The sequence below is a fragment of the Microcaecilia unicolor genome, chromosome 8, assembly GCF_901765095.1.
Source record: "Microcaecilia unicolor chromosome 8, aMicUni1.1, whole genome shotgun sequence".
NCBI classification, from domain to species: Eukaryota; Metazoa; Chordata; class Amphibia; order Gymnophiona; family Siphonopidae; genus Microcaecilia; species Microcaecilia unicolor.
The window spans coordinates 8,836,452-8,852,791 of NC_044038.1; the positions used below are offsets into that span (position 1 = coordinate 8,836,452).

At 46.3% G+C, this 16,340-nt stretch overlaps 1 protein-coding gene across 4 annotated transcripts in view; it reads left to right on the top strand.

Moving 5' to 3' along the window:
* TOM1L2 (target of myb1 like 2 membrane trafficking protein) overlaps positions 1 to 16,340 on the top strand; it is a 112,302-nt gene that overhangs the window by 46,235 nt on the left and 49,727 nt on the right. For all 4 annotated transcript variants that reach the window (XM_030211338.1, XM_030211335.1, XM_030211336.1 and 1 more), the window contains exons 4-6: positions 3,978 to 4,127; positions 8,583 to 8,717; positions 14,416 to 14,565. In XM_030211338.1, coding sequence (XP_030067198.1) covers positions 3,978 to 4,127; positions 8,583 to 8,717; positions 14,416 to 14,565 — 435 coding nt within the window. The remainder of the gene's footprint in view (positions 1 to 3,977; positions 4,128 to 8,582; positions 8,718 to 14,415; positions 14,566 to 16,340) is intronic.

The window sequence follows — 16,340 nt, forward strand, 5'->3', positions numbered from 1 at the left end:
CGCCCCATGATGTAGAGAGTGGCTGGCTGGCTCCCTCGCTGCCTGTGACCTACAGCCTGCCTGGCTTACTCCCTCCAATCGTCGTCGCGTAGTACATTGATGTATGCCCCTCCCTCGCGTCAAACGTGATGACGTTGAGGGCGGAGCGATGCAATTGGTCAACTGTCATAGCTCCGCCCTCAACGTCATCACGTTTGACGCGAGGGCGGGGCAAATAGTAATGGGACTAAATTCCGATCTCTGGCACCTCACAAACCGGAAGTTGCAGCTTCATTAGAACGCTGAGGTAGGCAATTATGTGCAGAAGGGGCGTGGCTGTGGGTGGGTCTATCAGTGAGAGTGGTGCATGAGTGACAGTGAGTGGTGACAGCCTAAGTGCAGGGCTCCAGGGTTTCCCTGCCTCAGAGTGAGCTTCAGAATGTTTGAGGTGAAAATTATTAATATAGATAAGCCACAAAAAAGTGCCCTAAATAACCAGATGACCACTGCAGGAATAAAGGAATGACGCCTCCTTATTTCTTCAGTGGTCACTGACCCCCTTACACCCTGCAAAGATGTAAATGACACAGTGCATGCCAGGCTCTATCATAGTTTCAGATGTTATAGTCAGTCCTATTAGAGCAGCAAGCAGGTTCCTGGAATAGCCTAGAGGTCGGTGCAGTGCACTGTGGAGAAGGTGACCCAAGCCCATAATCCACTCTGTTACACTTGTGGTGGAAAGTGTCAGCCCCCCCCCCCCCCCCCCAAAAAAAAAAAAACCCAAAACCTACTGTACCTACATATAGGTGACACCTGCAGCCATAACATATTAACATATTTATAAATGACCTAGAGATGGGAGTAACTAGTGAGGTAATTAAATTCGCAGATGACACAAAATTATTCAGGGTTGTCAAGTCGCAGGAGGAGTGTGGAAGATTACAGGAGGACCTTGTGAGACTGGGAGATTGGGCGTCCAAATGGCAGATGAAGTTCAATGTTGACAAGTGCAAGGTGATGCATATGGGTAAGAGGAACCCGAATTACAGCTATGCCATGCAAGGTTCCGCGTTAGGAGTCACAGACCTAGAAAGGGATCTGGGAGTCATCGTTGACAAGACGTTGAAAACTTCTGCCCAGTGTGCTGCGGCGGCCAAAAAAGCGCACAGAATGTTGAGTATTATTAGGAAAGGGATGGAAAACAAACACGAGAATGTTATAATGCCGTTGTATCACTCCATGGTGCGACCGCACCTCAAATATTGTGTCCAAGTCTGGTCGCCGCATCTCAAAAAAGATATAAAGGAATTAGAGAAGGTGCAGAGAAGGGTGACGAAAATGATAAAGGGGATGGGACGACTTCCCTATGAAGAAAGACTAAGGAGGCTAGGGCTCTTCAGCTTGGAGAAAAGGCAGCTGAGGGGTGATATGATAGAAGTCTACAAGATAATGAGCGGAGTAGAACGGACAGATGTGAAGCGTTTGTTTACACTTTCAAACAACAACAAAACCAGGGGACACAAGATGAAGCTAGAATATGGTAGATTTAAAACAAATAGGAGAAAGTTTTTCTTTACTTAGCCTGTAGTTGGACTCTGGAAGTCATTGCCGGAGAATGTAGTGACAGCAGCTGACCTTACGGAGTTTAAGTGGGGTTTGGACAGATTCCTGAGGGAAAAGTCCATTGAACATTATTAAGAATTAAGTTTTTTTTTTTTTTTTTTTTTGGGGGGGGGGGGGGGGTTGCCGGGTTCTTCAAGCCTGGATTGGCCACTGTCAGAGACAGGATGCTGAGCTTGATGGACCCTTGGTCTTTTCCCGGTATTGTGGTGCTTATGTACTTATAAGGGCTGTTGTAATGGTATATAGTTGGGTATAGTAGGTTTCTCGTGGGTTTTGAAGGGCTCACCTTACAATATGAGGGGGTAACGGTGAGATGTGTTCCCAGGACCTTTTATGTTCCCTCCCCTCTCTAGATTTGCTCCTCCCTTGGTTGTTCCACTTGCTTTTGTGTCATCGCTCCTACACTGTGGAACTCACTTCCTCTATATCTTCACTCTGATTTCTGAAATTCAGGGTCTTGCTGAAAACCCATTTCTTTCAACGTTCTTTTCCCTCTTCAACAACGTGACCTTCCCTACCCTCATAGTTAGCTGCTGCAAGGCCGGAAGAACACTATTCCCCTTATGCTTCACCTGTTTTGTGTTCTTTCCTTCCTTCCCTTCCTTGATCGGCTGCCTCCTGGGTACAGCACCCACCCACCCCCTATGCATCACCTCCAAGCCCCCTTCCCCAGGTGCATTGCTCTTACCGTTTTCTATTTCTGTTGATGGCTCTCTCATTCTCCCTGTCTCCTCAGCTCGAAACCTTGGGGTCATCTTTGACTCTTCTCTCTCCTTCTCTGCTCATATCCAGCAGACCGTCAAGACCTGTCGTTTCTTTCTTTACAACATCCGTAAAATCCGCCCCTTTCTTTCCGAGCACTCTACCAAAACCCTCATCCACACCCTTGTCACCTCTCGTTTAGACTACTGCAATCTGCTTCTTGCTGGCCTCCCACTTAGTCACCTCTCCCCTCTCCAGTCGGTTCAAAACTCTGCTGCCCGTCTCATCTTCCGCCAGGGTCGCTTTACTCATACTACCCCTCTCCTCAAGACCCTTCACTGGCTCCCTATCCGTTTTCGCATCCTGTTCAAACTTCTTCTACTAACCTATAAATGTATTCACTCTGCTGCTCCCCAGTATCTCTCCACACTCGTCCTTCCCTACACCCCTTCCCGTGCACTCCGCTCCATGGATAAATCCTTCTTATCTGTTCCCTTCTCCACTACTGCCAACTCCAGACTTCGCGCCTTCTGTCTCGCTGCACCCTACGCCTGGAATAAACTTCCTGAGCCCCTACGTCTTGCCCCATCCTTGGCCACCTTTAAATCTAGACTGAAAGCCCACCTCTTTAACATTGCTTTTGACTCGTAACCACTTGTAACCACTCGCCTCCACCTACCCTCCTCTCTTCCTTCCCGTTCACATTAATTGATTTGATTTGCTTACTTTATTTATTTTTTGTCTATTAGATTGTAAGCTCTTTGAGCAGGGACTGTCTTTCTTCTATGTTTGAAGACAAACAAAGCAGATCAATCAGTGATATGGTTCAAAACTTTATTTTCAGAGATTCGCAGCTGAGAGATGCGACCAGAGACTTACCCTGTGCATTGAGCTGATGTCCTCATCTTGACTGAGGAAAGCACCCTGCTGGTTTTTTACGTTTCAATCTCATGTCCTGCTTGGACTATTAGCCCCTGACGCAGCCCTTGTGGGCGAAACACAGTCTGTGTCGGGCGAATCTCTGAAAATAAAGTTTTGAACCATATCACTGATTGATCTGCTTTGTTTGTCTCCACGTTGGATTTTGCGGATCGCTTGCCATCTTGTTTCTTAGTTTCTTCTATGTTTGTGCAGCGCTGCGTACGCCTTGTAGCGCTATAGAAATGCTAAATAGTAGTAGTAGTAGTAGTAGCAGCCGCGCAGTTGTCGGCTCTGCCGGTTCCCTGTCCCAGAACAGGAAGTAACATCAGAGGGAGCAGGGAACCAGCAGAGCTGACAGCCGTGCTGCTGCTCCCTGCACCCCCCTGCAACGTGCACCTGGGGCGGACTGCCCCCACCGCCCCGCCCTCGGTATGCCACTGCTCTCTTCCTGATGTTTCTTCTGTATAGGAACTTGGTTAATGATCCCCTCCCCCATCCTTATCAAGAATGGATGTAACATAGTTCTCCCTTTCCTCTCTCCCCTTCTCCCCTGTACATAGTTAATTGCTTTTGTAAACCGCTTCGATGTATTTGCTATTTGTGGTATATTAAATAAAGATGACATGTGCCCACTGCACTGAACAATGTAGCAGTGAGCTTTGGGCTGGTTGGACAGCACACAGGCCTGCTTGGTGGAAAAGATTATTGTTCAGTTATTGTGCCTGTCTGTGTCTTCTTGGCTCTGGCTGCAGGTGTTGGAGACATGCGTGAAGAACTGTGGCCATCGCTTTCATGTCCTAGTAGCAAGTCGAGACTTCATAGATGGCGTTCTGGTAAAAATCATCTCGCCCAAAAATAACCCTCCCACCATTGTGCAGGACAAAGTTTTAGCTCTGCTTCAGGTATGTAGCTGGCTCTTCTGCTTTCAAGCTCTTAAGAAGACTTAACATTTGAAGTATCTGTTTGCGATGTTTTAAAACTGTATTTGGGTGAATTAGCTTATAAGATGAATGAGACAGTGAGCGAGGCAGGCACTATTCAGGCTTTCTTACCCTCTCCCAGCTCTCCACCAGTCTGTTTTCCTGTGTATCAAAGTTATGACCTATAACACACCTGTGTTATGCAAACCAAGGGCCTGACTGCACCTGGATGCAGCAGGCAGGGGCTGGGTGCTGACCTTTTGGAAGTGGGTGAGCCTCAGGGTTCCCTCCCCGAATATACCTCAGTGCACCCTGGTGGTCTAGTGACTTCTTGCAAGACTTCCATGGAAGTCTTGAGAGACCACCGCTTGAAGTCTCAGCAGCCATTTTAAAGAAGCGACGGCAGCGGTCATAAAAGAGTGGGGATATTTCCTGCCCCGAAGAGGCCACTAGACTACCAGGGTGCATTGAGGTACGTTCAGGGAGGGGAGATGGATGGAATTTGGGTGCAGGGAGGGAAAAAAGATTGGTAAGAGGAATGTACATGGAGAGAGGGAAGGGAAAAGGGGGGAAATACAGCATGTGGGATAGAAGGGTATGGAGAGGAGAGCGGGACATGCTGCTGATGGATGGGAGGAAAAGGAAAGGGGAACATGCTGCTCATGGAAGTTTGTTTTTTAATTTTGTATTTAGCAGAGTTTTGAAGGAAATGCATTTATGTTACTTTCAACAGTATTTTCACTTCTTTTAGAATCTGTCTTTCTTTTGGGGGGGGGGGGGGGGCAAAGTTTCTGTGTGGCGAAGTGCAATGCATGCAGCAGAGGCGGGGCTAGGTGGGCCAGGGGTAGGGATGGAGAGATTACGTGTGGTAGGGACATTAACGGGAAGGCCCTGAAGCAGCCCAGTTTGATCGTTGCAGTATCGCTACTGGCAGCGATCGAAGTATGTTAGAATGGACTGGGGGGGGGGGGGGGGGGGAATGAAGGGAGAGACAAAAATACGAGAAGTACCGGACATTGGCTGGAGTAAGGTGGCAGGGGAGGGGGGTAAGGGGTTGCACTACTTGATCTTCAGGCTGGCCTTTTATATGGGGCACCTATGCAGGCAAGTCTTTGGCCACCAGCATAGAGGGACCTGAGAGGGAGATGGGTGGCCTGGACCCCCAAGGCCCCCCTGTAACCATGCTACGGCTATACAGATGATGTAACCATTTGTATTCCTTTTATTAATGACATTTTGGGTGTGCTAGGAAACATCAAACATACGCTCGATCTGATGGAATCCTGGGCCATGACTTGTAAGCTGAAACTTAAGAGACAAGATGAAATTCGTGACGATAACCAGCCAATTCAAACCCATAATATGTAATATTCCCTAGACACAAACATTAAAGTGTAAGGAATACTACTTGACCAACACCTAACGCTAGAACCAAGTGTCTGCTGTAATGTCCAGAGTATTCAGGTTGCTCTGAAGGCCTTGTATGATCTGTGGCTCAAGAACCCCTGATGGGCAAGCCACCGCCTGAATCTTGCTACTATTTGGGATTCTGTCAGGTACTTGTGACCTGAATTGGAAGGAGGTTACTGGGCTAGATGAACCATTGGTCTGATCCAGTATGGCTAGTTTCCTTAGCATCCCTCCAGACTGGCCCAGGATTGGACTGATGGGTTGTGCTCGCCTTCCAGCAGGTTGGAGACTGAGAAAAAACTCTGACTCTAGAGAGCCAATAGGAGCCCTGGTCACGTGACCCTAGCCCCAGTATTTTCTCAGTCTCCCAGCAGGTAGGAAGTGAGCCCACTAGTCTCTCTTGGTTGCTTTTTAGCCTTTTCTCTTCTATTTTGGCTTTTGTCTGCTTTTTCTCTGTGCCACAGGAATTCTTTGGAGGTTTGTTAGAACTTTCAGCTTTATTAGCTTTCTTACTGATTTTATTTAATTATCTGCCTCTCACCCAAGGGATGTTGGTCTACAGTTCGATATAACAAAGAATATTTAAAAACAGTAATCACGGAGTAATTAAAAAAAGAAAAATCTCCAGTTCCAACCATAATAATGTTCAATAAAACCACACTTTCAATTTCTAAGATAACTCAACTCCCATACCCCCTGCAGCAAATTGTTCCTTAGAACGACCACTGGTACCTCTGGCAGCAAATTATTCCATAGTGAAGTCTGCTGTTGCCTGGGGCTACCATATTTGCCCTGACAAAAAAGAGGACACCAATACCCATACCCCCTCCCCATGTCACATGGTCACTTTGACTTGACCCCCCCCCTCCCCCGAAAGAATCCATCCCCTTCTATATATTTCCCTCCCACCCCAAATCTTTTTCCAGCCTCCCTCCATCCACCTTTCTTTACAGCTCCCTCGCCCCCCCTACCCTCTACCCACATTCCACATCCCCTACCTTACCTTATCGTGCCCTGGTGGTCTAGTAGCCTCTTCAGGGCAGGAAAGGAGCCCACCCTTTCCTGCCCGGCGATGTCACTGCCCACTTGCTGCCGGCGCCACTTCAAAATGGCTGCTGACACGTCAAGTGGTGACCTTGCAAGACTTCTGGAAGTCTCGTGAGGCCACTTCTTGAAGTTTCGGCAGCCATTTTGAAGCGGCGCCGGTAACAAGCGGCAGACTTGCTTGTCCTCTTTTTGAGGCACTGTGGAACATCCGATTCCAGCTGCACGTTTGTCCACAAACCCGGACAAACAGGCAGGCTGTAAAAACTTGCCCAGACGTCCCACGGTGTCCTTAAAAAGAAGACACGTCCAGGTAAAAGCGGACATATGGTAATCCTGCTGGTACCTAACTCTCATACCCACTGTAGCAAATTGCTTAATAGATAGGGCGGCTTTTACCTAAAAGTGAATCTTCTTGTCTCTTAGAAGGGAAGCAACTGAAGCAGTCCTGTGTGAGAATCTCAAAGGACATATGATTAAAATTATTCCTGCACTGAATTCCACCCCCCACCCCCACTATTTCTTCTACTTGGCATGCCCCAGTTCTCTTACCTCTCTGCTCTGTCCTTGTGCATTCAGTCACGGTTTTGGTTGATGTACCTCAGCTGCTCATGTCAGGCATTGATCTCTCTTTAGTAAAGACATATTTCTTTCTGTTTTCTATTTGCAAAAATCCCTTGAAGCATTCCAGGTAGTGTTTCACTTGTAATGAAGGAAGCTTGCCTGTTAGCGACCTTTTTACACAAATCATTGGGGGGGGGGGTGTCTTTTCTCTGTAAATATCAATTTTTTTAGTGGCCAGAATCTACAAAATAATTCTTGTAAAAACAAACAAACAAAAAAATGAACAGTGCAGAACTGGAATCTCTTAATTTGTTTGAATTTTTTGAGGAGTTATAAGATGATTGGTTTTTTTTTGTGAATTTGCTGTTTGAGGGAGAGCGGCTTTTGCATGTTTAATTTATCACAGCAGGCTGCAATGTTCTTGAAATAGATGCATGTGCTAAAGGTCTGTGATGGGTACATTTTGACATCTTTCATATGACCACGTGACCCCTCTGCTGAGAGCAGAGCATTGGTTGCTGGTGGAATATACTGCATATTGTACAAAACCTTGCTACTGGTTCATAAAGTTTTACGATCTGATTCCCCTAAATTTTTATCTTCCCATTTGTCAACATATATCCCTGCCCACATCAGCATTTTTCTGTTGTTTCCTGTTTCCAACATATTCCAGTAAATTCTTTCCGGAACTCTGTGTTTAGTATTGTAGGTCCTGCTCTATGGAATAGCCTTCCTCTGTCTTTAAGGGCAGAGCCTTTGCTTTCATTGTTTAAAGCATCACCAAAGACATGTTTGATGTGTAAAGTTGCCTTTTCTGCCAGGGAGCTGGGCAGTTGCTGATTGCTGGTGCTTGGGGAATGTAACAGGCGGAGGTTTTGATATCTTTTGCCTTTTATCTATAAAATTTTGTATTTCTTTTCCTCTCTGTGTGATTTTATTGTAAATGTGCACTGCTTTGATGGTTGTTCCTAAGCAGTTAATCAAATAAATGGAACCTTGAACTTCTTCCTCCCATGCACTAAGGTTAAAGTAATAATATGGGCACAGATGCCCTTGGCTTGGTCCACTGTTTCTCAAGAACTCGTAGGGGGGGCTACCCTGGAACTCGGAGGGGGCAGGGGGGACGACCCTGGAACTCGGAGGGAGGGGGCCCTGGAACTTGAAGGGGGCCCTGGAACTCGAAGGGAGGGAGGGAGGGAAAGGAGAGAGGGGAGGGAGGGACTGGGAGGGAGAGAGGGAGGGGGGCCTGGAACTGGGAGGGACTGGAATTGGGAGGGAGGGGGGGAGGGACTGGAACTCAGGGGGAGGGGGGATGAGGGGGAGGGGAAAATGCACCACCTGTAAAAAAAAAAAAAAATTTCAGCACCCCCAATCATTTTGAAAAGTTGGCTCCTATGTCTGAATGTGCTTCTTTCAAAGGCTTGGGCTGACGCGTTTCGAAGTAGCCCTGACCTGACCGGAGTTGTGCATATTTATGAAGAGCTAAAAAGAAAAGGGCTCGAGTTTCCGATGGCAGATCTGGATGCCCTGTCTCCGATACACACACCACAGAGGGTAAGTTGCAGCACTACATTTTTCAAGGGGAGACGGTAGCGTGAGCTGCTAGGACCGACTGAATTATTAAACTCCACATTCTGTCAGACTTATTGCAGGGATACAAAGAAAATGTTGTATCAGAATCCCACAATTCTGCATTTTGTAACTTTGACATGAGTGACTCAGAACTGTTTGTGGCCTGCTGGGGAGATGCTGTATAATAGATTGTTACAGGATTTCAGTGATCTGTGGCCTCAGCAGTTCCAAAGACCTTCTCTTCCCCAAAGCTATTGCTGGTAAAGAGAGGAATTCTGTTATATGCAGTGTAAGAATTTGTCCTATCCAGTCCAACGGTAAGTGTTCTGTTGAAACAGTGAAGAAAGACTCTTAAAGTCCAGAAATATTGTTTCCACCTATTTAACAGCTGGTTTCCAAAATCCCAGGCAGACCTGAACTCTGAAAGCCGTCCCTTGAATAGATTTAGGGTATTAATTTGCTGTGGATTCCATTATATCTAAGTCTTTTTATTATTTTGCCTATTGCTGTGCTCAGGGCTCATTTTTTTCTTTTGCACAGAATGACTTGTGGATAAAAATAGTTGTAGAAAATAGAACAGGAGGGTAGCCACGTCCCTGGAGTCCCAACGAGCGAGCGGGGCTGGAGATTTGTCCTGATCCTGAAGATCTCATTAATCCCTTTGCTGTGCCGTCCACTATCTCCCAGGCTATCTTTCCAAGGAAATGAGCAAGAAGCAGTTTGCAGGCAGTGCAGTTCAATGATTGATAACTGGATAGTCCATGCAACAAAAGGTTGATCACTTCTTGCAAATGTCGTGTTGTTTAAATGGAAGTCTGCATTTGATGAGAGTAATTTTATAGCTGGCCACCAGGATTGAGAGGGTGAAAAGGTGTCTGTTAATTGACAGGAGACACGCGAGCGTGCTTGGCCCATTATCTGGTTTGAAGTCAGTAGGTGGAGCGTACCGCCATATTGAGTTATCCAAAACAATGGCAAATGCTTATTAGAAATAAGGACTACCTATGTGTGGCTTAGCGAGGACCAATAGTTTGCTTTAGTTTGAGTGTATCAAGCCTTGTCACGTGACGCCATCTCCTGTCAATTAAACCTCCTTGGTTTGGCTCCTATTGTATAAAGAGACAAAGGTGCCTGTGGGTCTCATTTTCAAAGCACTGAGACTTACAGAGTTCCATAGGTTATTTCAGTGGTTCCCAAACCTGGTTCCGGAAGCACTCCAGCCAGTCAGGTTTTCAGGATATCCACAATGAATATTAATGAGAGAGATTTGCATACCAAGGAGGCAGTGCAGGCAGACATCTCTCATAGGTATCTCTCATAGAAATCATGGGTAAAATGAACTCGCAAACATTTTACCAGCTCAAGCGATTCTTTATAAAACTTGCACTATCCCCCGCATTCTGTAAACGTGACCCAAATTTGGGCACGGAGCCAAGATCTGCATGCAGACTAATTAGATAACGAGCTAACAGTCAATCATTGATAATGGGCACTAATTAGGTTTGGCGCACAGATCTGCCTGCGCGATTCTGGAACACTGTGCACCTAAATTGTCTCATGTAACTTGAAAGGGGGCTCGCCCATGGGTTGGAAATGAGCGGGTCAGGAGCATTCCAAAAATTTAGCTGCCATCAGTTGGGCGTGAGTAGGGTTACCATATGTCCGGATTTACCCGGACATGTCCTCTTTTTGAGGACATGTCCGGGCAACCGGGCGGGTTTTGCCAATCTGCCCGTTTGTCCGGACAAACGGGCAGATTGCTAGCCTCCCCTCCCCTTATTTACTACCGCCCTGGTAGTCTAGTGACCTCTTCCGCCTTCGGGGCAGGAAAGAGCCTCCTCTTTCCTGCCCGAAGCACTGCCCTGCATGCATCCTTCCTGTTGCTGAACTCGGTGCCAATTCAAAGTGGCCGCTGAGAGTTGAAGTGACCTCACGAGACTTCAACTCTCGGCAGCCATTTTGAATCAGCGCCGAGATCAGCAACAGGAAGGATGCATGCAGGACAGCGCTCCAGGCAGCAAAGAGGGGGCTCTTTCCTGCCCCAAAGAGGTCACTAGACCACCAGGGCAGTAATAAGGTAAGGGGAGGGTGGTGACGGAGGGGGGGGGGGTGATGGGGTGTGTGACAGAGGGGAGGGGAAAATTTGACGGGGCGGAGCTAGGGTGTGAAAGGGGCAGGAGGGGTATGAAAGGGGGCGGGGCAGGTGTGTGGTGGGGGCAGGGCATGTGCCCTCCTTTTTCGGGGTCAAAATATGGTAACCCTAGTCGAGAAGATTTACACCAGGTTTCGGCAGGCATAAGTCTTTGCACCCAAAGTTGGATGCTGAAATTGACGCCAAATGCTATTCTGTAAAGGCTCTTGGCATGGAACACCCTTAATAGAATACAAGTTTAGTGCTGATCTTTCTGGCACCCAAACATTGAGCCCCAAAGTCCAAGAAAATCAGAGGATGACACAAATGACCATCCATAGGGATGAATGTACAGCACTTCTTTAATGAAAGCACGAGCCTCAAAGACCTGACAGGCCGTGTTTCGGCGGACACCACCACCTGCTTCAGGGGTCATAGATAAGGCTCCGAATGCAACGATAGAAGACAAAATCTGGTGCACAAAGCAAAAACAGAGCTTGCCTGTACTGCAGTCAGTGCATCTAGGATACAGGATGCAAGATACACTATTGGGAACAGAAGTGCTGTACATTCATCCCTACGGCTGGTGGTCATTTGTGTTACTGACGTAGTGGTTTTCCTGTTTGTGCTTTGGACCCAATATTGGGTGCCATTTACTGAATCCGGCCCTATGACTGTGCCCACACTCCGCTCCAGGACACTCCTACACTGAATACGTTCAAGTAAGCATGATGTTGCCATTGCATGCACTATTAATTATGGGGTAATTTTATGAGAGCAACAGCAAGAAAAAGGGGATGCAAAGCTTCCACAGTGAATCAAGGAAAACCAAAAGAGGTGGGAATGAAATGTTTCAAGATGAATTGGACAATAAATAGTCTAATCTTCTAAAAACACTATATTCTTCAGCAATAGATCAAATAGATGTACAGTCTTGACCCGCCACAGACGTATATAATCCTGACCCAACACGGGCCGTGTTTCGGCATAAAGCCTTCCTCAGGGGACAGATGTAGCTATGCAAACCGCCAGTTTTGAGATAAGTCCTGAAAGTAAGCTACAGACTGACAGTAATCTTGTCAATACGCCAAGGATTATATACGCCTGTGACATCTGTTTGATCTATTACTGAAGGATAAATAGTTTTTAGAAGCTTGGACTTCATTTATTGTCTGATTCATTTTGGAACATTTCACTTCCACCTCGTTTGGTTTTCTGTAATTTTGAGAGCATTATACACACAAAGATGATCCCTTCTATAAGAGATTGGACTTGCTTTAAAGCAGGGGTTCTCAACCCGGTCCTCAGGACACATCTAACCAGTCAGAATTTCAGGATACCCACAATGAATATGCATGAGATCAGTTTGCATACAATGGAGGTAGGGCGTGCAGCTGTATCTCATGCATATTCATTGTGGGTATCCTGAAAATCTGACCGGTTAGATGTGTCCTAAGGACTGGGTTGAGAACCCCTACTCTATAGGATCCCCTCTGTTCTGTAACCTTGGCATCTAAATCCACTGACTCTCATTATAATATCTTGCTTGACCAAAAATGGGGTATTTTAAAGATATACTAAAGGGTTTTTAGTGCGTGTGAAGAAAGCTGAATACATTTATCCCATATTTGTCAGTCATATTGTTGGTCCTCGAGAAGAAAGGCTATGAAGAAACTTTTACAGAATCCGTTCTTAATCTAACAAAACCCCTTTGTAGAATGACCAAGAGAACCCTTCACAATTCCGTCCAGGCTTCCAGTCTGCTAGCCACACCATCATCCCATCCAGAACTGAAATTGGACACAAGCATCAGGTCAGGCTAAACAAGGGGTTTTGTGAGTGAAGAATACCTAAAATGTTGCAAGTTTTCACCCTTGCTGCATTTCAGAGCCAAAACATGGATTCAGCAGAATAATCAGCCTTCGAGCTTTGTGAATGATATTGAGCAGTGATGGCCCCAGAGAGGCTGATTGGGACAGAGATGCCGTAGGGCAGGTCAGGGGCGGTACTGGGGGCAGCATTAGGGAGGAGCCTGGCATTATGAGGGTGCTAACAATACTCAATGCTGGGACCCACATAGCTAAATGGGTGAATTTAGGGCAGCTCAAAAGCTGTCCTAAATTCATCTGCTTAACTATGAAGGTCTCAGCATTGACTATTGACCAAGACTCTTGTACCACGAGAGGTCACGGCAGCCATTTTCCTCAAGGAGGACAACCAGGGATAAAGAGGTAGGTCTGGGGAGGGGGGTCGGGGGCTGTTTTTGTGCGGGACCTTGTGGCGCTTAGCATATTATGATCAGCACAGAGTGAAGCTTCAAGACGCTTGGCCAGATCTGCTGCTTTCATCCTTTTCTTTCTACATTTATTACCAGACTCAATTTGGGGTTTTGTTTTGTATTTTGTAGAAGGATTATACAGTAGTTTGCTGGAGGAGAGACAATCTTGAAAATGAACTTTGCAAAAGAAATTCATTTCCAAAACACCGGTCCTTTAAGATATTTTTTTCTTATTTTGAGGACTTGAGGGAGTGAATTTTCATTCAATTATTATAAAATAATTTAAGTGCACCTAGTAATTTTTGCCTGAAATATGAGAGACACCATGGTGGTAAGTCGCATCCAGTCACTTGTCCCATCTATTGTGCTTTATTGTGATATAAAACTGAACTGTGAATCAGCCGAGAAAGTCGCCTGCCATATGCATGTGGAGGCAATGGTTATTGGGTAAATTGGCTGACTGAGGGGCTGCCCACCCAGTCTGCGGTTGACAGTGCAAGTGTAAAATGTGTACTTTTATGCAAACTATAACAGTGGCATTCCTGGTGCAAGGTTCAGCTGGAAGAAACAATAATAGGGTCAATATTCAAAGCGATTTAACTGGCCAGAAACGGCTACTGGCCGGTTAAATCACTTGTGCAGGGCTGTGTGCTGAAATTCAGTGGCATTTAACCAGTTAATGCCACTGAATATCACCGCAGACCGCTAAACTCAGAGGGCGGCACTTATGCAGTTAAATAACGATATTCAGCACTTAACCGCCTAAGTGGCCAAATCAGACCGCATAAAACACAGTACTTTCTGCCCCCCTCCCCTGTTTACTAAGCCACACTAGCAGCTGTGTTGGCAGTGCTGTGCGGTGTCACTTAGGTACTTAAGAGCTGAATATTGCACTTAACTACATAAGAGAGAAGCTGGCCTTATAGACCTGGATATTTTAGTGCCGGTGCCTGGGCACGGTCTGGTACTGAATATCTGGCAATAACGGTGCAGGCCGAAAATGTATCACTCCGTGGCTAGGCACAAGTACTTTATCCTTCTGCAGTTTTCAAAGCGGATGCACAGACGTTCACTTTGAAAGTTGATGTAAAAAATTCACCTCTCCATTATCCTGTGCAAGTGAAAGGTTTTCCATTTCCACCATGGTGTCCTTCATTAAACCAGGAAGATTACTATGCTAAACTGTGTTGGCAGAAACTGTAGTTCAGGCATTTGCTCTGGCGAGTACATATTTATTGTCGGTGTTGTATTTCTTGCTGATGGCGAGGCAGAGTGTCCCTGAAGTGGATCCGGCAGTGAATTTGAATAAGCCTCAGTCCCAGCAGAGAATGAGCACCGGCTCCTCATCTCCATTGTCGTACCCTGTTCCTCAAGTCCCAGCCCTGACCGTGACAGGACCGATAACCGCCAATTCCGACCAGGTGAGCATTACCCCTTCCGTGGGCTTCGTTCTCAGTCACTGATGACAAAGCAGACCAGCGGCCAGCGTAGTAACCAGGATCACCCCAAATGCTGTGGAGTATCAGGCTAGTGCCTCTGCTTATATAGGACTTGCTAGGGACTTTTCCAGGTAGTAAGCAATTCCTGGTTTCATATGCTGAGGATGTAAGTAGCCTGATAGCTCTGTGAAGGTGTGTTCTAAACCACAAACTCTGGGTCAGGTTAGGGTTACCATATGTCTGTATTTACCTGGACATGTCCTCTTTTTGAGGACATGTCCGGGCAACCGGGAGGGTTTTGCCAATCTGCCCGTTTGTCCAGAAATCCAGACAAGCAGGCAGATTACTAGCCTCCCCTCCCCTTACTACTGCCCTGGTGGTCTAGTGACCTCTTCCGCCTTCGGGGCAGGAAAGAGTGACCTCGCGAGACTTCAACTCTCGGTGGCCATTTTGAATCGGCGCCGAGATCAGCAACAGGAAGGATGCATGCAGGTCAGCGCTCCGGGCAGGAAAGAGGGGGCTCTTTCCTGCCCCAAAGAGGTCACTAGACCACCAGGGCAGTAGTAAGGTAAGGGGAGGTGGGGTGATGGGGTGTGTGACAGGGGGGAGGGGAAATGTGACACGGGGGGGTGGGATGGGGTGTGAAAGGGGGTGGGTGTGTGGTGGGGGTGGGGCATGTGTCCTCCTTTTTGGAGGACAAAATATGGTAACCCTAGGTCAGGTTCTCAGAGCTAGAGTTGCTTGCTTTAGAATTGAACTCAGAGAATTGAAGTCCAGCATTTGGTTACTTCTAGATCTTAATAGCTCAATCTCCCACACTTGCAAAATGCAAACGTGGTAAAACTGGGCTGTGTACCCAAAATTGTGTAATCACAGTTGGACTTCTGAGTCTGTTCCAAAGAGATCATGTGTGCATCATTGTGTAATATTACTTTATTACACACCTGAGGCCCTTTCTGCCCTCGAACCCAGTCAAATATAGTTCCTGTAAAAAGTGTGGGATATTAACATGTTTCCCCAGTGTCTTTTCCATCTATTTGCATATCTTCTCCCTCACTGGAAAGACTGGGTTCAGTATTGCCCGGAAACCAGAAGCTACCTACTTCTTCACCTACCCAATTGCAGAAATGTAACTTACAAATCCACCTACATGGCCGGATTTTACCTCCTGGGCACCAAATGGCGGAACTCAATACCAAAGATCACAAGAAGCATCAGAAACTATCTTCAGTTTAGAAAAGAACTGAAAACATACCTGTTGAAAAAATTCTGCAACAAAAAATGTAGCTATCGATGTCCATTCTGATCACTAATCATAAACTCTTCACCAACCAAAATGGTAAACCACCACTGTAAGTCCCAACCAGACTGTAAAATGTAAACCCAACACTGTAACTGTTAACCAGAATGTAATTTGTAAGCCACTTTGAACGGAAACTTGTTTTTGGATAACAACGGGATACAAGAATGCATAAATGAAATAAATTCCTGATCAGCATATCCACTGAAATGTACAGTTTTGCTCAAAGTCATTAAAGCAGCTTTTTGGTTCAGTGGAATGTTCTAGTAGAATTTGGTGATCGTTATCGGGTTTTTTGTATCAATAATTTTGTGCCACGTTACTGACCCAGAATCCCTTTTTCACCAACTCTGAACCTTTTTGAAATGATCTTATGTTTGTTCCTCATTGCTGCTGGAGTGGAAGATGGATCCCTCTGCTGCCCCTAACCCACTGCCTTTTTTTTTTTTTTAAAGAA